The sequence below is a fragment of the Lemur catta genome, chromosome 7 (genome assembly GCF_020740605.2).
Source record: "Lemur catta isolate mLemCat1 chromosome 7, mLemCat1.pri, whole genome shotgun sequence".
Taxonomy (NCBI): Eukaryota; Metazoa; Chordata; class Mammalia; order Primates; family Lemuridae; genus Lemur; species Lemur catta.
The window spans coordinates 49,732,024-49,758,120 of NC_059134.1; the positions used below are offsets into that span (position 1 = coordinate 49,732,024).

The 26,097-nt window shown below is 36.7% G+C and overlaps 1 protein-coding gene across 3 annotated transcripts; it reads right to left on the minus strand.

Annotated features, from left to right (window-relative positions):
* Window positions 1-1,154: 1,154 nt before the first annotated feature.
* PCF11 (PCF11 cleavage and polyadenylation factor subunit) lies at window positions 1,155-25,608 on the minus strand. 3 transcript variants are annotated; one of them, XM_045557241.1, is made up of 16 exons: window positions 24,902-25,608; window positions 21,117-21,242; window positions 19,037-19,225; window positions 18,506-18,700; window positions 16,436-17,550; window positions 15,848-16,031; window positions 15,255-15,738; window positions 13,135-14,705; window positions 11,271-11,370; window positions 8,286-8,405; window positions 7,659-7,764; window positions 5,290-5,473; window positions 4,621-4,776; window positions 4,125-4,217; window positions 3,557-3,592; window positions 1,155-2,271 (listed from the first exon to the last, which is right to left on the minus strand). In XM_045557241.1, exons 1-16 carry the CDS (start codon window positions 25,091-25,093, stop codon window positions 2,056-2,058), a joined length of 5,067 nt encoding a protein of 1,688 aa, XP_045413197.1. In that variant the 5' UTR covers window positions 25,094-25,608; the 3' UTR covers window positions 1,155-2,055. The 3 variants fall into 3 exon arrangements, with proteins under 3 accessions (XP_045413197.1, XP_045413198.1, XP_045413196.1); XM_045557242.1 differs by having other exon boundaries at window positions 15,648-15,738; window positions 24,902-25,605; XM_045557240.1 differs by having other exon boundaries at window positions 21,117-24,067; window positions 24,902-24,990.
* Between the last annotated feature and the right edge of the window lie 489 nt (window positions 25,609-26,097).

Consider the following 26,097-nt stretch of genomic DNA (forward strand, 5'->3'; position numbering starts at 1 on the left):
GGAGCAGCTATAAATACAGGTGAAGCTTCCCTCTGCAGCTCACTGTTGCTGTCATCCAGTTCCTAAGTTTTATGGATGACCATTTTTCCATGGCTTGGGGGAGGTCAGGAAATGTGGAGCTCAGGTGGTGATGCACTACGTGGTTCCTAACAGGCCACAGAGCAGTACCAGGCCTCAGCCAGGGGTTGGGGACCACAGACTTTAAACATTTGATGGCTACAGGTGGTTTCCTAGAAAAACATACAACAGGAAGTTCTGCCTGCGTTTTTGGATTCAAAGACCTCAGCAATTCTTCCATGGCAGTGTTCATGTATATTCGTAAGTTCAGCTATTGCATATGTGTTTTTAACTCAAATCTAATGGACGCCAGTTTTCTTATTGGACCTCTCTGCAGCATATGATGATCTCTCAAACATTTTATTCACTTGGTTCTTAAAAGAAAACAAACACTTAGATGCAGATAGGATTTCACTTATGTTTAAAATTTCTAGTGTTTTCTCTGGTCATCAGTGTAATAACAAACTCTTTAGCATGACCCAGAAGGCTCTCTATTCAAAATTACCAAGTATTAGCCATATAAAAACAAATTTTTGAAAACACCTGAAGTGTTTCAAGCCTTGACATTTGCTGTTCATTCTCCAAAGATACCCTTCCCATCAATAATGGACTCCACTACTAGTTATCCTCCAGTACTCAAATATTACCTCTGAAGAGTCTGCCTTAACCCACCTTAAGGTAGTCTGGTGTGCCTGTTTCTATCCTAGCATTAATCATGGGATATCTTTTTTTAAAAATGCAGAAATAGTGTGGAATAAAATGAGACAAAGCCAGGTTTATATTCTTGTACAACTTTTTGAGAGGGTGGCTTAATTTCAGCTATAAACTGGGGATACAATCTACCAGCATAAGATGTGAGTACCAGAGAAAATATATGTAGAAAGTCTGCTAGTGCCTACCACATAGTAAGTGCTCAATAAAACTCAGTGTTTTATAGGCCTGTCTCCAATAAATGGCAGAAAAGATTACTCTGTATCTCAGAACACCTGGCTCATAGCAGGAGCCACGTTCATGTTTTACAGAACAGAGAGATGAAAGAAAGATGTTAAGAAAAGTCACATTCTAAAACCATTCAGGAAATAAAGGAATACAAACAGTTTCTTCATCATTCTATTTATTACATGTATAAATATTAACATCTCATGGTATCCATCTAATTCAGTCAAAACCAACAAAGGAAAAAGGTTAACCATGTTTCAAATAAACATTCTTACAGATTCCCCTGTAACTTAAAATAGAAATATGTTCACCTGCATTAAATCATTTGACAATTTGAAAAACGTCTTTAAAAAAAAAAAATCACCTTTAGTACTTAAATATATCTGTTAATTGTTTGATGGCATCAGTGTCCAAGAATAAAAGTTGCTTCATTAGATATTTTCCAAAAATGAACATCTGGATGGTTCTCTATAGCTGGAGAGATATATATATATATATGCAAATATGTCCTATTTTGTTTTTTAAAAAATTTTCAAATCTGGCTTTTCTATTTGAGAAAAGTCCTGCAGTGCTCTCACAACCCCCTTTTGAAGGATAAAACTAACTTCAGACTTTGCTTCTTTAATCATGGGAAGCTACTAGAAAAAAAATCTAATGTTGAGGTTGCTGTTCAATTCTATTTTTACCCAATAAAAAGTACAGAAACACTGTCTTTATTTGATGGTGTGCATAAATATTACACTCCATGGATAGCAAAAATATTTTTTATTTATAATTTACAGTTTCACAAGTGAAAATCGTACATTTTTACACATACAATTTCATTTTGTTAAATTTGCACACATCTACAGAACTTTCACACAACAAGCACCTGAAACTGTGCAGGCAGTAGGAAATGCAAATACTAAAATGTATTTATTAACCAAATGATAGCTGAAGGCCCTGCCTCAGCTAGACAATTTATATAGATATGTCTATATATACATAAAAAAATTATTCACCATCTACATCCAACAGGAGCTATTTTAAAAAAAGAAAAACATACCTTTCTCATTTTATTTAGACTGACTCAACTGTATCATTTTCTGTTTTAATTTCAGTGGGTGTTGCTATGCTTTCCTCTGTACAAGCTGGTGGAGTATCAATCCGTTCTTCCTTAACTTTGGGACTTTCGCAAGGTTCCTGCAATTCGTTTTTGACAATGTTCAACATAATGTTCAAGGGGTTTTCAACTGGTGTCTTGCTGGGAGATGGTGTACAATCAAATGAAGATGTCTACAAAATGAAAAAGACCTATGAGTACTGATGAAAAGTTCAAAATTATGACATTAAGTGACATCTAGTTTTATAAGATCCTTGTATACACTTACATACCAAATACAAGTAAAATACCTGCTTCCCCACAAAACATGCCAAAAAGGCAATCAAATAATTCATTATATACTTAGTAATGAGCTAACAGCTAAGCTGTGACGTGATTCTACAGTTAATCCCCACATAGATGGTAACCCCTACCTATATCCTAGTATTTTTGTTACTATCTTAATTTCAAATATTCTGAGGATTTTTTAAGTCCCCACAAATCATCAAGCCATCCTAGTAAACTGTAGTCTTTTGATGACCTGAATATATCTTTCAAACTGCCTCTTGAACTCAACTGTTAAAGTCAGTTTGTCCCATTATTTGGTTTAAAAAGCGGTCATGGCCGGGCGCGGTGGCTCACGCCTGTAATCCTAGCACTCTGGAAGGCCGAAGCGGGTGGATCGTTCGAGGTCAGGAGTTCGAGACCAGCCTGAGCAAGAGCGAGACCCCGTCTCTACTAAAAATAGAAAGAAATTATCTGGCCAACTAAAAAATATATATAGAAAAAATTAGCCGGCCATGGTGGCGCATGCCTGTAGTCCCAGCTACTCGGGAGGCTGAGGCAGTAGGATCGCTTGAGCCCAGGAGTTTGAGGTTGCCGTGAGCTAGGCTGATGCCACGGCACTCAGTCTAGCCCGGGCAACAAAGCAACACTCTGTCTCAAAAAAAATAAAATAAAATAAAAAAATAAAAAGTGGTCATGTTACAAATATAACGATTTGAACTTTTAAGGCCAAGAGACTAGTTTCCTTTTTAGATTTCACATGTGATCATTTAAAAATTATACCTATATTAGATGGTTGAATGTAAGAAAAATATAGCAGTAAATGCTACTCATAGCTCTAGAAACCTATTCCCATCATTATCCTTCTCATCTTCAGTTTTCCTCACATTTTCTGGGCCTAGTGGTCTAGTAAAAGATGTCAAAATTCAAGTGAATAAAATGAAAGGAATGATACAGAAATTTCCAAGTTTAAATTGTTTGCATATTACAGAAAATGATACATTGATATATATCAAGTCCTATCAATCTAGCACCAATATTTAGTGAACAACCTAAATGCTATATTGATACATAAAAACAGGTCAATATACTAACAAGATTAAAATAACAATATTGCTCTGATGCAAAAAATAACTGACAGGTAAAATTTATTAATATACATGAGAACAAATACAGTAACCAAAAAGAACTTACATTTTGATAATCTTCATAACATGATGGATGATAAATCTGAAGCAAAAAGGAAAAAAAGTAAATACATGCATATTCATTTCTAATAGGCTATTCTGATATGATTTTTCTTTAAAAATTTAAACCAGATGATAGCTGTCTTTGGAAAGGTGACAAAAATCAGTCACAAAAATGAATAAAATCAAAATTTTCATCCTTACGCTTAATCTGAAAAATTTATTTCTCTTTAAACTTGCTTGGCACAACATGGTTTGTTTCCAAGACAGTAGTTTTGATGATAAAATATAAACTTAGAATCAAAACAGTGTGGTCAGGCAGAACAACAGCTAACTAGATAGATTCAGAAGACCTAGTTCTGGGTCTATCATTAATTATGTGATCTCCTATATATAAAATAAGTATAGAACCAGATAATTGTGAAGATCCCTTCCAACTCAAACATTCTATGACTCTAAAGTCCAATACTTTTTCATTAAAACCAAAAAACAAGAACCTCCTTCTTTCAAAGTAATGAGCTACCCCAACAAAAATATACCAATCTTAACACTTCCTTATAAAAACTGAAAATTACCTTTCCATCTACTCTAATAGCATTTTTTAAGTGCCATTCCTCCTCTTCTTCATCCCAGTATTGTTCAAATTGTTCTTGACAGATTTCACAACTCTAAAATGGAATCATATAAAGTGAAATTTGTATAATAGAACACATTTAAACTCATTAAATAAAAATATATAAACATTAAGTGGAGAAAGAAACTTAAGAATGTCAAGTTTAAGTAATGCTCAATATATAATACAGATACAAAATAAGTTTTAAGGATTCTGTCAATCTTCCAGGTAAAAACGGTAAATATACCACTGCTGTTGGTCACTGATACTATCTACAGTAGTTATGAAACTTAAAGCCAGATGGTAAGAGTAAAATTGAAGAGTAGAGCTTATAAGAAATCTTATAATCATTAAAAAGGGATATAAATAAAATGGTATGTTTATCACTCTAGGAGTGTTTCTCACTTAAAGGAAGCGAAGGACACTCCCAAAGAAAGAAAATTTAAACATTCTCCTACCTCAACTGCTCCAGCTGGTCCAGCAGGTACACTTTGGAACTCCTTTTCCTTAGCAGCCTCCTGAGTTTTGAGCACAACTTCTTCATGGACCTTTTCAAAAAACTGGCTCTTTGCACGTTCTTCCAGATCAGCTATTTCCTCAAATTCTATCCAGTCCTTTAAAAGAGTTGATTTAAATATATTATTTCCATTTATTTCTAAACTTTTACTGCATATCTTCAATATAATGCCATTTAAAGGTAATGGTACATTCTGCTACAATATGCTCTAATATTATTTAAAATGATACTTTCTCTTTGAGCTCCATAACCAATAGACAACATATAGCAACTAATGAACAAGTAAGATCTTAATGTTAATTTTCCTTTATCTCTAGGAGTTACAACTACTAATTTAAACAAGATAAACTGCAAATACAACTTTTTACATAAAAATTCAGTCACAGAACCTTGGAATTTTAGAGCTAGAACAGGCTTGTATACTACTGATCTCAACAAAAAATAATTACTCTTCCAAATTCCTTTTTTAAAAAACCTATTTATTTTCCAGAGGTCAAATTTTATTCAGAAAATTTACATGTTAGCTTTCAGCAATTATTTAAACTAATATACTTTCAGAATGATATAATTTAAGCCGAAAAGACAGCTCAGAGGTGTATGGATTACTTACTGTCAAACTGTAGTACCACCGTCTATGAGTGACTTTTCTGCTAACATCTTTTTCTGTTCTATTTTGCCGATAATGCCAGTCCAAGTGATCTGCATATACATCCGTCTGTGATGTTGTAAACCTCATTCCACAAGAGTAACACTGAATACCAGTGTAGAGTCGATTTATAACACTATCATAGCGTCTAGTTTGAAAAAGAAATAATCTTTAGTGTTGACAACATGGCTTAATGACCTTTGAAAAACCAGTTAAAAATATTTCAGTTTTCCATATTTTATGAAACCAAGAGCTGGCTGAAACAGTTAATACTCAAAGACCAATAATAACAGTACATCACTAACCCTCTTTACCTTAAGTTTTGTGACTATTTCAACATGGAACCTATCTTCTTATTGATAGGCTTGACCCATTTACTTATTTCCTTTTAGCTAAAAATGGAGTAATTCTATGCTAGCTAACAAGGCAACAGTTCACCTAGTCTTAGCTTGGAGTCAATATTAAAGTGGACATGTCTTTCACTTTTCTAGATCTTTGAAGTTTTGAATAATTCAACTCCTCTATTTTGGTCTAAATAACAGTAAAAAAAGTATAGAAGACATAATAACATGGATAACTAAAAAGAAAAATTAGAAGACCACTGGGAAACTGTGGTCAGCAATAATCCGTTTCTTAAAATTCTGGGCTCCCTATTTGGGAAGAAAGAGGTATACAGACCAAATAATTAAATAAAGAGCAGTTATTAACTACAAGATAAAAATATATATATCTAGAATAAAGCAAAGTAGGCCGGCACGGTGGCTCACGCCTGTAATCCTAGCACTCTGGGAGGCTGAGGCGGATGGATCCTTTGAGCTCAGGAGTTCCAGACCAGCCTGAGCAAGAGCAAGACCCCATCTCTACTAAAAAGAGAAAGAAATTAGCTGGACAACTAAAAATATATAGAAAAAATTAGCTGGCGCATGCCTGTAGTCCCAGCTACTGAGGAGGCTGAGGCAGGAGGATTGCTTGAGCCCAGGAGTTTGAGGTTGCTGTGAGCTAGGCTGATGCCATGGCACTGTAGCCCGGGCAACAAAGTGAGACTCTGTCTCAAAAAAAAAAAAAAAAAAAGTGGAAAAAAAATAAATAAAGCAAAGTATAGAACACTGATACTTTGTATTAAAGCAAACAAAATAAATATTTGGTCACATATTAATACTAAATGATTTAATGAAAACAGGTTTTATAACTACATGGAGTTGGTAGAACAGTAAAAGAGCTAAACTGTCACTTTCAGAAACTCAAAAGATTTTATCTAGATGTGATAAATCAAGAAACAGAAAAATATGCATATCTTAAGAAATAAAGAGATAAATGCCAGAAAAAAATGAAGAGTATTTTTAAAAACAGTTGCCTCTGGGGACAGGGTTGGGTGAAGAGTAGGAGAAAGGGATGCCATCTTTTATTATAAGCCTTTAACTATGTGAAAGTATTACTTTGAAAAAAAAATACTGATTTTTAAAAGAATGAAACCCATTAGCTATTTTTTTTTATAAAGTACTCAGAAGGATATAATGAATACATATACTGGAAAACTGCTTTAAATATTTTTTTACATAAGTAATATAGGCAATACAGACTGCACACAGTGCGTCACGCCTGTAATCCTAGCACTCTGGGAAGCTGATGTGGGAAGATCACTTCAGGCCAGGAATTCGAGACCAGCCTAAGCAAGAGTGAGACCCTGTCTCTACCAAAAACAGAAAAATGAGCTGGGTGTGGTGGCGCACACCTGTAGTCTCAGCTACTCAGGAGGCTGAGGCGGGAGGACCATTTGAGCTCAGGCGTTTGAGGTTGCAGTGAGCTATGATGACACCACTGCACTCTAGCCCAAGCAACAGAGCAAGACCTTGTCTCAAAAAGCAGACAAAAAAAAATTATTTATATTCTTGATTTTATTTCTAATTTTCCACAATGAACATATATTACTTATAAAATGAAAATAGATTTGAAAAATTTTTTTTAATACTGGACTATAAAAGTCTCATTTCTGAATCTCAAAAATGTTAAGAACATCAATACAGAAAAATGATGATAAAGAGAAAATGAAACTAAAACATGAATAAATTACCAATACCTAGTACTTAAACTCCCTATATTTTCTGTACCAAACACAGATAAAAAAATGAAAATTTTGGGGTTGGCCTTTTTGCTAAGTACTTGTGCATTAGACATATTTTAAAAGGAAATTTTAAAATAACCTTCCTAAAAATGTTATGTATATTTTATCACATTAAAAAAAAAGGCTTCCTAAATTTTAGAACAGTAAAGGGATAAAATGAAATATCACTAATAGTAATAATTTCCACTGTTATTAAAATTAGATTACATACTGTTTCAATTCTTCAATTGTAAAATTAGTAAGATCTGGAACATCTTGATCTTCATTTTGATCTTCCTCCTCTTCAGGAGGAGGCTGAGCAGCAACTTCATTTACTTCTTCAATTGAAAAGAGACATACAAATTTCTCAGTATCATTCTTCATGTATTCTTTACAGAGGAACACTATAATGTCATAAGCATATAGAGAAATCTACCTAGTCTATTTAGTACTCCTGATCTGAAGTTTATTGGCTAAGAAACCTAATAAAATTCTTTATTTTAATATGTGATGTTAAGTCTGATCTCTTAAAAGTGAATCTTCATGAAATTTTACTTTATCAATATTCAAATTATTTTCCAAAGTCAAATTAATTTAAATAATAAAGTCTGTATATGATATTTGCAGCAATGTTTGTTAATGGAAACAAATGCCCACTATAAGGATAATAGTTCAATCTTAGAAAATTTAGAATTTCATTATAAAAAATTGTATTTGATTTTCAAAAATCAAAAATAAAAGTATATGTAGGAATTCAATTATTCTAAGTAAGGACCTTTATCATAACTTACATCATTATATCACATCATACATTTCTAAAATTCAGTGAAGCTTTGCGTAAATATAAAACCATACTTACGTGTCGTTGCTGAATCAGGCTGGGACAATTTGAGAATTCCTGTTTTTAACAGTTTTGAAAACAATTCATTTACATCCACCTGACTGAGATGATTATCAGGATATGCCTTAGGAAGGGCTCCTTTAAAGAAAATAACACTCTTAAAATAAAAGTAGAACTCAAAGATGTAAATTATACCGAGCATTTTTCAAAGTTTTCTTTAAAATATGTCCTACCAATGGTAAATTTAACAAAATCTTATTAATGATCAGTTTAATTATTTCAAAAGCTCCTAAAATTAACTCTTACTTTAGGTCAACAAATCATTACCACTTGAAAATACATTCTAGGACAAATGTTGAAAACAGTGATACTTTATGTAACTCAGAGTATACCTGCCCCATGACTTTTTCTGAATTATATACTACTCTTGCAAAGCAGCTCAGGTTATTGCTGAACAGGTGTCAGGCTTACTAAAACTTCAATAACTTGAATCAGACAAGCATAACAATCTTGTTATGCTAGGTGAGGAATCATTGCAATCCCATATTTTGCTAAGCACTATTCTAATACTTGTGAGTCTTTAACTCAACTATGAAAACAATATTTTAATGCATTTGTATGTCACTATGATGCATCTCACTACACTTCCAGAACAAAGTTCTGAAATCACTAAAAATTCCCCTTGAGGCAGAAATTCAATTTACACCCACAATACACATTATCCTTAACCTTAACCATTGTATATACTCTACACTTATCACAGTGCCTACTATATACAGTAGGCTAATTAGTGTTTATTCACATTAAATGAATGCATGAATGAAAAAATCAACCTCTATAGTTAACCAATTACAATAGCATTTCACACACTAATTTAACATTTACATTCCATTAGAATTTGCTATTTATGTCTAAGAGGCATAATTTTAGCTATTCATATGTCCGAGGGCAGTCAAGCTTAGTGATCAGGAGCATGAACTGTGGAACAAGACTCCTGGGCGTCTAGTTAGAAATTCCACTTTCTGGTTTTATGATATGATCAAGTTACTTATCTGTGCCTCAGCTTCCTGTGCCTGTAAAAGGACAATGACAGTTCCCACCTAAAGTTGTTATGAGGATGAATTAATATTTGTAAGGCACTGAGGTGTCTGGCATTATATACAGTGTTTGTTAAACCAAAAACAATAAAATAAAAATTAAATAGATGTGCTAACTATAAAGCTCTTTGAAGGATGTACCTTATTAAATTCATCCTAGCACAATGCCTAGCATACAGTAAATGATCAACATATGTCTGAAAGAAAAAATGAACATGAGTATATTTACTACTGGAAGAGACATTTTCACTTTCAAATTAAAAAAAGAACCTTGAGAGAAGCTAAATATAGCACACTGAATAACGTTCACACCTCTTGTAAGTAGAACTTACAAGGGAATAAGGAATAAGATGTGATTTCTTCTGTGACACTACTATGCCCTGTACATATACACATGTAACCCAAGGTTATAAAAGCAAAAACAAAATTTGTAGTTTTTGCACCTTATCTCACACCACTAACCTCAATACAACAAATCCTCTATTCAACAATATAAACTGAGTTCTAAAGGAAAATATATTTATATAGGACTTCACATGTTACCAAGTACTTTTGCATAAACTATCTCATTTGATTCTCTTAAAACAAACAAAAAAAAATCCCTGGCTAATACTGATAGTACCATATCCTGTTTACAGAGGAAAAAACTGAATAGCAGGGAGGATACTTGCTTAAACCATGCCCACCTATAAAGTGACAGCATAGAGATTCTAACCCTGGTCTTCTGGACTTTAGATCCCAAATTCTTTCCTCCCCTTTTCATTATAGTGACAACAAAAAACCTAACAAGTATGAATTGATCCTAATTGTCCCTCTAGAAATTAAAAATAAAAAGCTTTCAAATTAATTGAATAAATTTCCTGAGATGACACAATTTAAGAACTAATACAGGCCAGGCACAGTGGCTCACCCCTGTAATCCTAGCATGCTGGGAGGCCAAGGTGGGCGGATTGTTTTAGCTCAGGAGTTCGAGACCAGCCTGAGCAAGAGCAAGACCCCGTCTCTACTAAAAATAGAAAGAAATTATATGGATAGCTAAAAATATATATAGAAAAATTAGCTGGGCATGGTGGCACATGCCTGTAGTCCCAAGTACTGGGGAGGCCAAGGCAGGAGGATCACTTGAGCCCAGGAGTTTGAGGTTGCTGAGCTAGGCTGACACCACGGCACTCTAGCTCGGGCAACAGAAACTCTGTCTCAAAAAAAAAAAGAACTAATACATAAAAGAGAGTTTGGCTAGGAATTTCCTACTTCTTAAATTTTGGAAAACTCTCCAAATTTGTAAACTGAATAACTCAATGTTACATAAAAACATATTTCTGAAAATGACTTTTTTGATGATTTAGAAATTTAAGCAAGTATCACTACTATTTGGTTAGGCTAGTTCTCAATATATTAACTTTACAGTTATGTAACAAATCACCATAATTTATATACTTTCCATTTACCACATATTAAAACTAAAATTCATTTTTAAATTAAGCTCTTACATCCAGTATTAGTTATGCTTCACCCCATAGTAACAAAGATGCTTATTGGGTGACCTGGATAGGAAATCAGTGGTTTTCTTTCTGAGCGACCATAAAAACATATAAATGAATCAACTTTATAAGGCGGTATTCCCCAGTATTCACTTAATGAATGTTTACTGGATCATAACACACATACAAAACAAAAACTCAAAATATCAAATAATCAAGATGTCTGAGGTTTGTCATTTATTTCATTCTATAGCAACAGAAATGTCACATGCCCACTCCACATCCTAGCTTCCACGTAGTAGGTTCCTTTCCCTCTTCTAAATTAATTACATCCTCTCCAAATTGTCATTTTCTAAAATTGACAAAGTTAGCTATTCAACAAAACAGTAATTGTCTTTTGAAAAACAAAGTTGAGAAATACATACCTGAAGGATTCTGAACAAATGCTCCAGGATTTTGTGGATGAACTGGTAAAAATTGTTGTCCTTGGCCAAAAGCCACTGGCTGACCAACACCAGTCAGAACCTTTAAGATAAACCTTGATTTTAAGAACATCCTTTCCACGTTTTTAGTAAAACTTTAACATTCTAATCACATAAAAATATTCACAGTTATCATAAGGCCTGGCTGATACAATAATAAAGATTTAGAAACATAACTTGGCTGGGTCAGTTCACTTCTAGGTCTTCTACAAACAGGAACAATAATGCCTTCCCTTATCTGTTTCACAGAGTTATAAGGAACTGAGAATCAGTTGACATTTCTTTGAAAAGTTTAGAATACCATGCAAACATAAGGTAGCCACCAACTAGCTGTGTGACCTTATACAAGTCGCTTTACCTTGCTGGTGCTTCCTCTTATGATACAAATAGAACTGACATCCAGCGATGTGACCTGTACACGATCATAGGGGCTAATTAGCAACAAAACTAAGGCCAGAACTCTTGACCTTTGACCTCTTTCCACAGATATCAAAATTACTGCTTTAATTAGCAATCTTAACTCAAGGTGATCATTATGCTTCGCCATCATCTTTGGATACAGTTACAGCTGAATTGCAAAGTAGATTGTAAAAGATAGCAAAGGGAATGTTAAAAAATAAAAGTCATGAAGCAAGAACTGTTCTGGCATACAAATAGCAGTATTTGTAGTCCAGAGAGAGGCAGGACTTCTACATGCTGCTGCTAGGTAAATATGCATTTGTAAGCCTTGTTCAGTGTCCACGTGAATTTTCAGTGGTGTGTATACGTAATAAAAACCCCACCAATTCTGTATAATGTAGAAACAAGTCTGTGTCAAGTCCTATTCTAGAGTATCTGTCAATAATAGTATCATTTCTTTCAAGGTCATACAATAGAGTAAATCTGACTAGTAGGCCAACTTTTTTTTCCAACCATTGGATATGAACAGAAGACTACTTTCTATCAATAATATGCTTTAAAAATCTCTTATTTTATATTGTCTTCCATGCAATCTTACTACTGTAAATTTGTCCTAGTAAGAAAGTGTCAATACCTGGAAAACAAAGTAAACTCAGCCCAGGAGAATTCCAGCAGGCATGCTAAAGCCGTCATTCAAAATGAACTGAATTAATCACAAACTAAAAATACTGCTTGAAAGTTATTTCAATATGCATTTTAAAATGTATGTAGAACAAGTGCGAAAGAATACCAATGGTAAGTATACATTTAGGTAAATAAGAATGTATTTGGAAGGCAAGTAGCAAGTTTGCTGTGTTGACATTAATATCAACCAACTGTGTTTGGAGTGACTGGAAAGGGTAAAAAGTAGGAAGAGAGGGCAGAGGCGAAAAAGAGAACTGCAGGCTGTAAAAGCATGGAGAATTTAATTTTCTTATTTAACTCAGGCTAAGGAATAACAAAGGCTATTCTTTGTCAAAGAATAGTCTAAACAATCAGCTCTGCAGTTACTTTAAAGCATATCAGGGCTCAACAGTTCTAAAATGTAGCAGAGATCCATGAAACACAATTGTACAATCCTTCATCAACGTTAAAGCAAAAACCAAAAAACAGGGGTTGAGGAGGATGACTGAGATATTTCTCTTGATCCTAGAAGAGCTAAAACCAGTTTTGGATTTAAATTGCAAATTTCATCCCCAAAAGACTCTCATCCCATTTCCTTAGAAAATCGGGCTTTAGAGTACATTAAAAACTTCTTTCCAGCATATACAAAAACTAAGTTCTGAAAACCTTCCTCAAACCCTAAAAACATTAAAAAATGCTTAACTTATCTGCATACAACATAAATTCAGAACTACAACAGACTTACCGGTTGAGACGCCTGAATATTTCCTACTGTTATTGGAGCAGGTAAATTGCCACCAAAGTTTCCAAATTGAGAACTCTGAAGATTTTTTTCATCAAAATAGTGTCCAGAAGCTCGGTTAAGGGGATTTGAAAAACTCTGGCTTCCAGGACCATGTGGTCCATTAAAATTTGGTCCTTGAGGTGAATCAAATATTTGTTCATGTCTTTGGAACTGCAGTCCTTGGGACGGGGCATTAAAAGCATTGCCAGGAGGATCATTATATGGACCAGTCTGATTGAAAGATGCTGATTCAAGCCTTTGTGAAGGATGATTGTCAAATCTTGTGCCTTGAAGACCAAGTGGAATATCAAACCTTGATGCCTGCTGGTGCTGTGGACCATCAAATCTTTGAGGTACACCATCAAATCTTGGTTGAACCTGCTGTCCAGGTGGTCCATCAAACCTCTGTGGGCCTGGCTGACCAGGAGTTCTTTCAAATCTAGGACCTGGCTGACCATGTAATCCATCAAATCTTGGCAAGAGTGATGGCTGACCTGGCTGCCCATCAAACCGTAAGGCATGACAACCTTCAAATCTTGGACCACCCTGACCCAGAGGCCCTTCAATTCTCAGGCCACTTCCAGGTACAGAAGGACCCTCAAACCTCATTCCACCCCCTTGTTGGACTAAAGGTCCTTCAAACCTGATCCCAACCCCTGGTTGACCATGTGGACCCTCAAACCTAAGGTTCCCACCAAGTTGATTATGTTGTCCTTCAAATCTCAGACCCGCTACTGACTGACCATGGGGGCCCTCAAACCTCATTCCAACTCCTTGCTGTAACAACGGGCCCTCAAATCTGATCCCTCCTCCTGGCTGACCATGAGGTCCATCAAACCTAATTGCAGCCCCTGATGGACCATGACCTCCCTCAAATCTAAGTCCACCTACAGGCTGACCTCGGGGATTATCAAATCTAAGTCCACCCACAGGCTGACCATGAGGTCCCTCAAATCTTAGACCACCTACAGGTTGACCACGATGTCCCTCAAATCTGAGACCACCCACAGGCTGGCCCCCTGGTCCCTCAAATCGCAAACCACCTGCAGATCCCTCAAACCTAAGACCAGGGGAACCTTCAAACCGAAAACCACCTCCTCCAGCTTGACCAATTGGCCCCTCAAACCGCAGAGGTGTCCCTACTGGTCCTGGAGGACCTTCAAATCTCAAAGGACACCCACCTCCTAGCTGACCTTGTGGTCCTTCAAATCTCAAAGGGCCTCCTCCCCCCATTTGTCCTGGTGACCCATCAAACCGAAGAGAACCTGGTGTGGGAGGTCCATCAATTCTAGGGCTTAATTTATTAGGTCCTTCAAAAATCATCTTGGTTGGACCATCTCTCGTTACCGATGGCCTAGCAGGTCCATCAAATAATGGTCTGTCTTCAGCCAAAGCCGTAAGTCGCTGATTTGTATCAAGACCAGCAAATCTTGTTGCTGGGCTATCTACAAAAGGTTTATCTGAATCTTCATATCGAGGTCGCTTAAGTGGAAAGCGATCATTGAATGGAGATCTCTGCTCTTCTCGTACACCTTTTAAAAAGAAAAAAAATTATTTCCACTAAATCCAAATTTATATCAAACTATCTCAAAATCTTCTTTCTATATTCATACAAATGTTTATCCAAAGATATATATAACAACCTCACTATATTAGAGGGGCAGGAAGAGACAGACAACATCAAGCAGCAGATAAAAGGATATCCTCTAGAGTCAGACAAACCTGGGTTAAAAAAAAAAAAACCCATCCTGTCAACTTAGTAATTGACTTTGAGAGCAAGTTATTTAACCTCTCTAGTTATATTTCCTATCTGTAAAATGGGGATAATATACATTTCATTGGGTTGTTGTGATGATTAAATCAAGTTACATATAAAAGAACCTAGTGAAGTACCTGACACACAACTAGCCTTAACATATTAGCTCCCTTCCCTTCCATTTCCTTAGATGGAAAAAACATAAACGGGAAAAAAAAAACCAGTAGTAGTCTGAACAGTCATAAAAGTGCATCCCCACTTAGCTTGTTCATTTTCCCTTCACTGCTGTGATTCAATAGGCATAATCTGATTTAACTTTTTCTACCTTTAGCAGAGACTTGCTCGTCATGTCTTCTCCGGCCCTCATGGGGTGAAAGATTCTCAGCATAAGTACGACTCCCAGATATAGGAGAAAGACGTCTTGCTCTTTCACTAAATTGTTCTTTTCTGTCAAACTGTGCTCCACTATTCCTACTTGCATGTTTACTTTTGGATGGCTCACATTCTATTCCAGACAACAAGGCATCAGTCAAAGGGTAGTCAAAAATATCAGGATCTAAGAGATCAAGTCTTGGAAATGAATGCTGAACCTGTGTCCTTTTCAGTTTTGCTTTATGTTCATAGTAGGTTAATTCAGCATCAGATAAGAGAGGTTTCTTTTTTAATCCACCTTTATTTTCTTCTGTAGGACTATCCCGTACATTGCATCTATGTTTACCTTCTTGATACTGAAATATCTGTCGAATTTGATGCACAACAACAAGGAATTCTTCCTGTGTAATTTCACCAGATGCTAAACGTTCACTCGTCTGCATAGGGGTGATAAAAGGAAATTAAACATTTTAAATATAAAAAGTATTTATAAAAAAATTAAACAAAAGAGAATAATGACTCCATGGGATTAATCACAGTAACTACCTTTTGAAGTAATTCTCTTTTGCTTGCAAGAGTTAACTCTTTAGGAATCTGAAGATTGGCATCTACACTTAATCGATGCTGCTGCTGCTTGGGGGCTCGAGGTGACAAAATTCCTTTAGTGCTTGACCAGCTTTCCCTATGCCTTAGATGAGGAGATTTACTATGTTCATCACCCTGTTGTAAACTGAAACCATAAAAGCAGTATGTTAATTTAAAGTGTTTTTCAAAAAATACTCAGGACCATATTTAAGGAAACTTTTCAAAGGATATGGCTAAAATGGGTACATGTAACCAGAAAAATTAATTAAATGATTAAGAACACAAGATATGAAACCAGGAAAAACATATGAATTTTGATCATGTCCTGGACTGTAGCCTTAGGTAGATTGATTATTTAAACTTTCTAAACTTCAGCTTTCTTATCTGTAAAATAGGAATAATAATGGTATTTAACCCACAGGGTTATAAGAATTAAATGGAAAAAATAAAGTACTAATTAATAGCACCCAATAAACATTTCCCAATTTTTAAATGAACAGTATTTTAAAATGTTATTATTCTACTTGACTAAAAATGTTAACATCATACCTTTTATTTTCTTCCCAACCAGATTTCCATCTTTTGGTAGACTTGGAACTTTGCCAATTTTCTATATTCTCCTTTGGTTCAGTGCCTGATTTTGTAGAATGCTGATTTGCAGTTTCTTGTGGTCGTTCCTCTTCAGTCTTTTTCATTCTCCTTGGATCTCGAACATCCTGTTTAGTACTTCGCTTAGCATTTCTGTCTTCCCTGGAAGGTGGTGTAAAGTCTTCCATGTGTGACTGCTTAATTCCTGATTGGCGAATCTTTCCAGCTTTGGGTGTTGAAGTTGGAGACATACTCCTTTGCCTTCTTTTGGGTGACCGCCTATCTCTTCTCTTTGGGGAATGTATAATTGGTGACCGAGACTTGGGTGATCGAGATCTTGATCGCTTTCTAGTACTCGATCTCCCTGGTTTTGTCCCCTGTTTTTCTGATTCTTCTGTTATTGTATCCTGTTTTTGTACAATGCCATTTATTATTTTATTTCTACTTCCAACCAGTCTGTGTTCAGATGATTTCATGTGCTCATCTTTATCTTTTTTTTCTGCAGTTTTTCTCTTCTCTTTTACATCATCATCTTTGCCATCAGTCTTATCTTGAAGATGTTTTTTTAATCTTGGATCTCTCTTGTTCATATCAGACAACCTCATACTTTCAGTTTCTTGATTTTTCAAGTCTTTTGTGTGAGATAATTTGTTTTTCAAAGGTGATGGTGATTTAGATTTAGATTTAGATTTAGAATCTAACTGGTCAAGTTCTTTCTTGGTTATTTTTTCACCTGATTTACTTTTTTCCTGCTTAGATGAATTTAGTTTTTCAGAGGGTACAGTTTTACTTGTCTTAATATCAGATTGGTTCAATGTGTTCATTAGGAATTCTTTCCTGTGACTTTGATCTTTTCCATGAGAATGTTGGCTTATCCTGTTAAGACGGGGATCCCGGTTAGTTCCTTTCAAATCCTGAATTTGTAAGGATGGGCCTGGACGGGTTTTCTCAGGTTGCACAGGAACCTGATGGGGAGCTTTAACTGCCATAGGGGGAATCTGTGAAACATGTAATTTGGAAGGTGCAGATGCAGGACCTAAGTTGGATGTCTCCTGCTGAACACTAAGAGAAACTGCCTGAAATACAAATAATTTTTATGTTAATACTGTAAAACATGCAGATTATTTGTCAAGAAACTTAAACAACTTAAGAATATAATGCTTGATTCAAAAAATCTATTTACTCAACATGGTATTTACATTATATTTCTAATGTATAAACTGAGATTACAATGAAAAGAAGATAGTCCATATACTTAAGCAGCCCATTATTTCCTACTAGTCCTTTACTTTGAGGTTTTATAATATAATCTCCAGATAGAACTTAAAAAAGTAAAATTTCCCTCTTCTTTATTAGTCAGGATTCTGAGCCAGACTGCTGCTAAGAAATTGCAAAATCACACTACACTCCAGCTGCCTAAAAGTCAAAGAGTCATTCCAGATAAGTAAATTCTAAGTAATAAAATTTAGTTTCTCCAAAAATGGTACTGTTAATGAACTTATAAAATTCTGCTTTCCTGTATCTCTTCTCTCTCAAACTCAGATTCTAAGTAAGATAACTAAGTATACGGTCACTCATGCATAGAAATATATAATCTTCCTGGCCTCCTTAATTTTGTGATGGCCTTTCTTTTGCAGACTTTTAGGAACCTGATTTTCCGTTCATGAAGCATAAGCTCATAAAACATTAAAGGCTATGCAAAAATATTTACCACAACACACCTACTATATTGAAACTGAAATATTAAGTACACATAACGTAATAGTGAAACAAAATTAAGATACTACCTTATAAGATAGCAATCTAATAGAAAATTATTTGGAAGAAATAGTACATAGTTTCCAATCAAGTGAATTTACAATAAGGACACAAAAATATGATCTAATTCATATACCATAATTTTCAAATAAAAGTGGAAAAGAATACACTATTAATAAAAGTAACATGTTAATACAATTCAAACACAAAATAATTACTTCCCTATTGGAAGACAGGTTTAAAATATTTAAAATACCAATCTCCCTCACTTACCAGTTGTGCCTTAGCTTGCTCTAGCTCAAGCTCAAGCTTTTTCTGCTGAAGTTCTAACAACTGTTTTTGTTTTGCCAGTAACTGTTGCCGTATTAGTTGTTCTTGGGTAAGATTCTTTTGTATATCAGGAACAATTGGAGGAGTGGAGATGCTAGGGGAACTGACCACTGTGCCAGGTGTTGAAGGCTCCTCGGGCTGTAAGAAAAAATACTTTGTTAAGAAAAAGTTATCATAGGTAAAAAGGAAGCTAAGGGGTAACTAAAAGTTTTCAAGTTAACTCTTAATACTATCCATATTCTTAAATATCACACAGAAAACTTTCCAGGAATTTAAAACCCAAAATAAATGTTACATGATACCTAAACAAGGCGAATATATTTTTAAGTAGGAATCTTAAATATATAATACTATTATTTTTTTTTTTTTCAAACTGAACTGATTCAACACAGGGTGTTCCATTTTTGCTTTCTGGAAAGTTCAAAATTTAATAGTTAAATGTATTCATTATATGCCATTCATGTTAAAACTTACCGATTTATTTAAAAATTTAGGATTCACATGGATGCTAGATGTATTCACATTGGGGGGCAGAGGTTTAATAGGCCAAGCAGGATCTAACGAATTGACTCTGACATCCAGGGCATAAAGTTTCTTCAAAGGGAATATTTCATCCCATGTGGAACGTAACTTAAATAGACTTTTTCTAGTATTTTCATCCACCTAGAACAACAGAACAATTCTATGGCTTGTTAAGTTACTATAGAATGTTTTATATATTAAAAGTATAAAGGTACATAAATCCCTGCTCTTTATATAGAGCATAAAGAACATACAGAACTATACTACCCATTGGTAAATATATGTAACAGTAATAATTTATTAAAGGTGCACTTGGTTTGCATGTGTAAAGTTAATAAAAAAATTTCTCCTTCAAAAACAATTAGAATTATTAAAGTCATAATCACCTAGCCTTCATGCAAGCAATCAACTATGCAAGTCTTTTTATGTACAAACTGTTTCCACATTTTAGGGCTTGGTACAATATTCCTAATGTTACTCTTACTCTGGATGAAACATAAAACTAGAAAATGGTTTACCAGATGGATTAAATTTTTTAAATTACTTACATGGTAGTACAAAGTTAACATTAAGACAACACTATCTCACTAACCAATCTTCCGCAATACAATAGGTTAGTACCTATGAACAGGCTATTTGTAATGTGGAAAGCACCTTAATAATTAAAATTCACAAAATCTTAACTACTGATAAGCTTTAGTTTTATATGATGTATCAGCTCATATTTGTGATGGGCATAACAATTTTTATAAAATTAGCCATCAGAGAAACCTAGTACTTGAGAGAACTTAGATTTTTAACTAGGACTTAGCTATATTCAAAAGTCTTTAGATAATATATTTACCACAAGGTCATTTCTATCAACTGTAGTGTTAATGCACAGTTAGATCCAGTAAAGGTATGCTACCAAACACCCCAAATGAATTTGAACATACTGAAACCAAAACCAAGAGGTTAAGCTTCTCCTTAAACTATGGCCTCAGGTACACAGTATTCAGCAAATGTCTATGATACACTATTAGTCAACAAGCTTTTTAATGCTATCTGAAATACAGCTTTCCAAACTTCTTCTATATATACTATTTCTTTTAAAAACTTTAAAAAATTACTCCAGTAACAACGACACATTTTTTGTCCTAACAAGCAGGTAATATCTAATAACAGTCGTTCCAAAGAAAAATCACAATTTTACAAATCTGACAACTGACACAACAGGTGCTCATCTACTAAAATATAAGAACTACCAATCATTTGTCAGGAAACAATCTTTAAACCTAAGTATCTTGTAAGTGCCCTTTTGCTAAGTGTGAAAGATAAAGCCTGACAGAGAATTACCTCAGCAAATCCCTTGTCTTCAACATAATACTGTATTAACCAAATTACCATGACACAATGTTATGGAAGCAATTTACAGTCTCTAGACATAGAAACTAACAAGCCTTTCTTCTGAACACTAAGGGGGAAAGAAGTATTCCAAAATACCCTAAAGCAATTCACTGGTCTAGCATTCACACATACCTACGACATTCACATAAAACATACTTGAACAAAGTAACAAAAGAGGAAACACTGCCAGGAAGAGTTGGGGAGACACACAGAAGTTTCAGGAATCAATCACAAGTTGAGACACACTAAAGGACTGCTTTTTTTTTCCAGATAGGAATAGTCAACATCTTAACACCAGAAATTTAAACAATGAAATCTGAAGTACTCTTGATATTTCATCTTTTTGCCCATTTTCTACTGATGAAATAGATCTTCAATCAAATAAACAAACTCAATTAAAAAAAACCACAACTCTAAAAGCAAACTCATCTATTCTTAAATAGATAATGTAAATCCCTAGAGTCTGTTTTTAAAATCTAACATAAAACATTAACTTTAGCCACTTTTTTTGAAATGGTACTTAACGATCAATATCCAAGGGAATTAAACTTTTTACCACCCAAGAAAACCCAACACAAAGCAAGTATTTATTTAATCAGGAACACATTTAAGAAAAAAATTCAAATGTTTCTAAATGTATATATACCTTTTCAAACACACAAATAAATGTTGCAACTAGATTTTTAGTAAAGGCAGTGAGATACTCTCTTCCAACGTTTTTCACGATAGAATCCATAAGGTACATAACAGGAAGCTTCTCTGAGGAAGGAGCCTGAAGTAATAAAAAGAAACTGAGAAGTTTAGTATAATGAATTGCCACCAAAGAATTACTTTTAATAGTGAGATTTTAGACCTACAATACAGACCTCTATTTTTGTTGGTACTAAATACTTTTGAATTGATTTTAACCTTTATGCAACCTAAGTGTTCAATCAAGTTCTCATCTCTTACAATGATCTTCAATTGAGCACACAAAAGCTCAGAATTACCAGGATGAAAAACTGTAATCTCTAGTACATCCACTTAACACTCAATGGAATTTCAAGTTCATGTGGTAAAAAGATCCGTGTTGTGACAAAAAGGGGGAGGCAAGAGAAAATTATTTTTTGTAATCCAACTGTCAGCTTTGGGATCCATATTAACTTACAATGGTGTGCCTTGACTCAATGAAGTAGTTTTTAGACCTCTGGTAAAAACCCTAATTTCCATAGGCATATTTTATATGTTAAAGTCTATGAAGCTTTTGTTACCTGTAAAATCATTAGGATTACTTCTCTATAATCCAAACGAACAAAGAAATTAAAAACACTATGAAGTCAATGGCCAAACACTTTAAACTTGCACATGAGCATGCAGGAAGGTGCAAGTTTGTTACTGATACAAGAAAAACTGGATGGAGCAGCCGCTGAATCACGTAAACCAGGTTGAACTTGACTCTGGAAACCAGGATTTGTCCTGAAGATTTTCTTCACAGCATGGACTCTCCGTCGAAATATTTTTCCTCTGACACACACAAACCAGGGGTTCTAAATTTGTGCAGAGCCAGTGTTGTGATGTTGATACAGGTGGCCCTTTCCAAAGTAAAAAAATGTTGCCCCGGTTCAAGTGCAATGCCTGCCCATCACTGGCTTTTAGAAGGCACAGCAAGCTTCCAGAAAGCATCAGCAGGTTCACAGACTTGTTGAGGAGCATTAAGACATACCATATGAACTTTTTTCTAATTCTGACTCCACAGGAGCACCCATGATTTTTAAAAAAACAAAAAATCTTAGGTTATCCCATTTACCCACCCCACGTGTATAGGAATCTTATCCTTGAATAACACTTACCCATAGCTACCTGTAGCTAGGGTAGGCTCACAGCTCTGGAGTACACAATGCCATCATAAAACCAACAGCCCATACAAGTGTGTGGAAATGCTCTTGCTTCTCATAACACCTTACAACCAAAAGTTGGCTAAGGAAACCTTTGAATAACTTAGTATGGAAATACTTCTTTTAAGGTACTAATAAAAGGGTTCACAAGGCCACTGCATGTGAGTAAACTACATTAAGTACCAACATGTCAAATGCTTTATTGCTGTGTCTTTACCTTACCATGTCATGTTTTACACCACTTTAGTCATTATTGTACTTATGAACAGGCTCTCTTTTAACACCAAAATCTGTTCAGCAGGCTTTTTATTGTACAAGTGAAATCCTTATATGTAATATTCTTTTTCACTACTGCTGCCTCATGGGAGGAGTCAAATAAGGTGTGAATTTTAAAGTTTAGTTATGCTGAGATGCTAAAAAATGACATTCACCTCCAGAAACACAAAACCAAGCCAGTTTGCTACCACATGACAGAAACTCCCTCCCCTCACCCTCAATCCCAACCCAGATTAATAGTTCCCCCAAAGTGACTTTTACATCTTTTCCTCAATCTGGCTTTACAAAAATAACCAGGAAACGTGTGCCCCCAAAATTTCAGCTGTCTTTTACCAGCAAATAGTCCATCTATTTTCACCACTGTGCAGCGACACACAAACACGAGTTTTATGTGGTCATTATAGTCAGCATTTAGTTTTCAGTTCTCGAAGGTCTTCTGGATCCATTAAAAACCAGCAAGGAAACTGCTGAGTGACAACCTGAGCTGCTAAATATCAGGCACTGTGGAATATGAACACTCATAATACGAGGGAATTAGATTTTTAAAAAATCAATGTTATCGCCTTAAAAATGCAAGTGCTTTTTAAAAAAAAATGCATTAATGTCAAGTTTAGCCTTCAACAAGGCAAAAACTAATATTTCCAACACGTTTATGGTATCAATAAAAAGGATGTTGAGTATGAGGAATGTTTCCTTTTTACTCTCATACTTAAAAAAGAAAAATACCTGTTTTACATAGACATTCACAGGCAAAGGTGAATGAAGACATATTTTAGCTGTCAGGCTGAGCATGACAAACTTGTTGAGCCCTTAAAAAAAAAACCTTACTTTTGTCCTCTTTAAATTAAGATATGAAAGGACCACCTGAAACCGTGTATCTTGTGAACAGATTTACCCAAAAGAGTGGATGGAACCTAAAGAAGAATGAACCCAAGTCACTTAAAGACTTTTGTTTAAAACACACAACCACGTAGATAAAAATAAGTCTTGGAAACAGATTCTACACCTTACAAAGGTAAATAAAAAAGACAAATACATATTTTATATGTTTTATTCACAAATTTTATAATACCAGTCACACATTTCAAAACCATTTATTAGAGTCAGACCACTCAGTTTTACACTAGACAGAAACCGTCTCTAAACATATTGGTGGTTGTTGTTAAAGTGGCCTTTTAAAAGGGGTTCACTCTGCTAAAAGGAGGCTCATCCTGATAATTGCAATCACTAACAACTAGAAAAAATTAAACCGTAAGTACAAGCTTGAAAAATTAACTTAATACGTAGTACTGGGAAGCTATTAAAATTCATTATAACTAAGTTTAACAGTAACTTTACTTAAATGACATATCGCTCCCACATGAATCCACAGAAGAGGAGGACTACAGGGAAACATACGGTGGCAGAGGACCACTTCTGTCAAGGGGTGAAGAAAAGCACGCCTTCACTATCAGGGAAGGGAGAAAAAAAGAGAAAAGGAAGAGGAGGAGGGACTGAACTTTTCAGAGAAACTACAAGTACTTGTTACCCACTGGGCCAGTTCTCCACCTACAGGTTGGATAAGATATCCTCCCCCACCCAAACCCCACCCTCACCCCCAATTGCCCATATTTTGGGACAAATCAGACCCTCCGATAGGAGAATAAGAGTTTTATCTAGCCGCCCCCACCCCAAAATGGGGCTGACGGGTGTGAGCAGCTGCCTGGCTGGCAGGGAATGGATTCTCCTCTCTTCCCTTTCGCATCATGTGCTTTTCAGGCGCCATGTTGGGCTCCTAACAGGCGGCTGCTCCACTCGGGGCCAATTCCTATTCCCACCCACCAACAGCTCGCTCCCAGGTCCCCCTTCACCTCCTTCCAACCCGGAGAGCACAATTACCGAAAAGGGTACTGAGGGAAAACAGGGAAAACCACTCCCCACCTCCCCAGGGGGTTAAAATGGTTTGTTTTAACTCTTACTTCCCCAAAGCACAAACTGCCTTTCAGTCCCCCCACCCCAAGGAGCTCTATTCGAAGCCTGTGTGTGTCGGGACATACAATGCGGTGGCCTAAATGGGGACTTGGTAAGCGGAAGTGGGACTCCACCCTTCATCCTCCCCGCTCCCTCCCCGCCGGAGAGGCCCACACTCGAAGCCTGGGCCAAAGACCGAGCCTGAGTTGGAGGGGGAGGGTTGGAGAGGAGGAATATCGCCCCCCTTTGGATGGAAGCGAGACCTGGGATGAGGCTGACACTAAAATCAGGGAGTATTAGAAGAATAGGAGGCTGCGGGGTGTATAAAAACCTTGGCGGTTTGGGCCTCGATGAGAGAGACGATCTCCTTGGCGAAGGGCAGGTTCTCCTCGGCTAGAATGGTCAGCATATTGATGTGCGGTTTGCTATTGAAGGTCAGGTCTTCGAGCGACGACTGATAATCCCGACAGGCGTCCTCCCGGGCCCCCGCAGCACCGGCCTCGGCCGGCGTCTGCTCTGACATTGCGCCGCGGCCCCCCTCCGAGGTCCGCCGCAGCTGAAGCTGAAGCCGCTCTCGATACCCCGCCTCCCTTCCGACTCCTCTTCCTCTCCCCGGGTCTCCCGCGGCTCCGGCTTCACCACATGCTGACCGCGGAGGGGGGTTGGGGGACGACACAGGGGGAACCTCGGGTATGAAACGCCGCCGTCTCACGGGTGATCTCCGTCCACTTCCAGCCGCCACAGACGCTTCTTTCTCCACAGACACAAAATGGCGGCGGCAGTGGCGACTCCAGCTCCGAAAATGTCTGTGTTCCCAACCGCTGCGTCGTGCGAAATGAGCTAGGGGAGGGGAAATGTGCGGTAAAGGGCGGAGCCGTTGATAAAACCGGGGGTGATTGGCTGTCCCCACAACGTCACAAGCCCCGCCTCTGGTCCTTCCGCAGGACGTCCTGGAACCGCCTTCTTCTCCGATCCCTACCCGGACTTTCGCAACACCTACTGCTCAGAGGTGCGGTGGAAAAGACGGACCTTCTCATTGGCCGATTCATAAGGGACTGTTCGGTCATTTGTTACCATAACAACCCATTCAGGGAAGCCAATAGGCCTGGGAAAGGCTGTTCCCAAGGCCCAACCCAACCACTTTAAGAAGAAACCTTCGCCGTCCTCTCTTTGTCCCGCCCTCGGCAGTTTCCCAGCCACTAAGCGGCTGTGTCAATCATCCTCCCTCCCGCCTGGCGCGGCTGGCGCGGCAGACGGCGGTGGTTGGAGGGCGGGGGGACTGTCGGCGGCCGCACCCTCTCTCCGCTCTGGCCCCAGGTGCTGCCGAGAGCCTGGCGGATCTGGCTGTCTCTCTGAGAACTAAAACCTGAGAGGGAGGCCCCGAATTTGCCCGGAACCTGGGGAAGAATCTCTAGAGAGTTGACTCCAGCAGGCCGCCTCCCACACCCACGAAAACAACCTAGGCCCGCTTGCTTGAGTTGGATCCCCAGGAAAATGCCTTTATTTAGAGGCTATGTGTGAAAGGCT

Bases quoted from the DNA above. Each gene is read 5' to 3' on its own strand.
- PCF11 (XM_045557241.1), bottom strand. From the start codon at position 25,093: ATGTCAGAGCAGACGCCGGCCGAGGCCGGTGCTGCGGGGGCCCGGGAG. The intron at 15,739-15,847 runs GTAGTTACTGTG...ACCCCTATGCAG, and splicing joins AAAGAGAATTACTTCAAAAG to ACGAGTGAACGTTTAGCATC. The intron at 5,474-7,658 runs GTATGTAATCTA...TTTTCAAACTAG, and splicing joins ACAATTGAAGAATTGAAACA to ACGCTATGATAGTGTTATAA.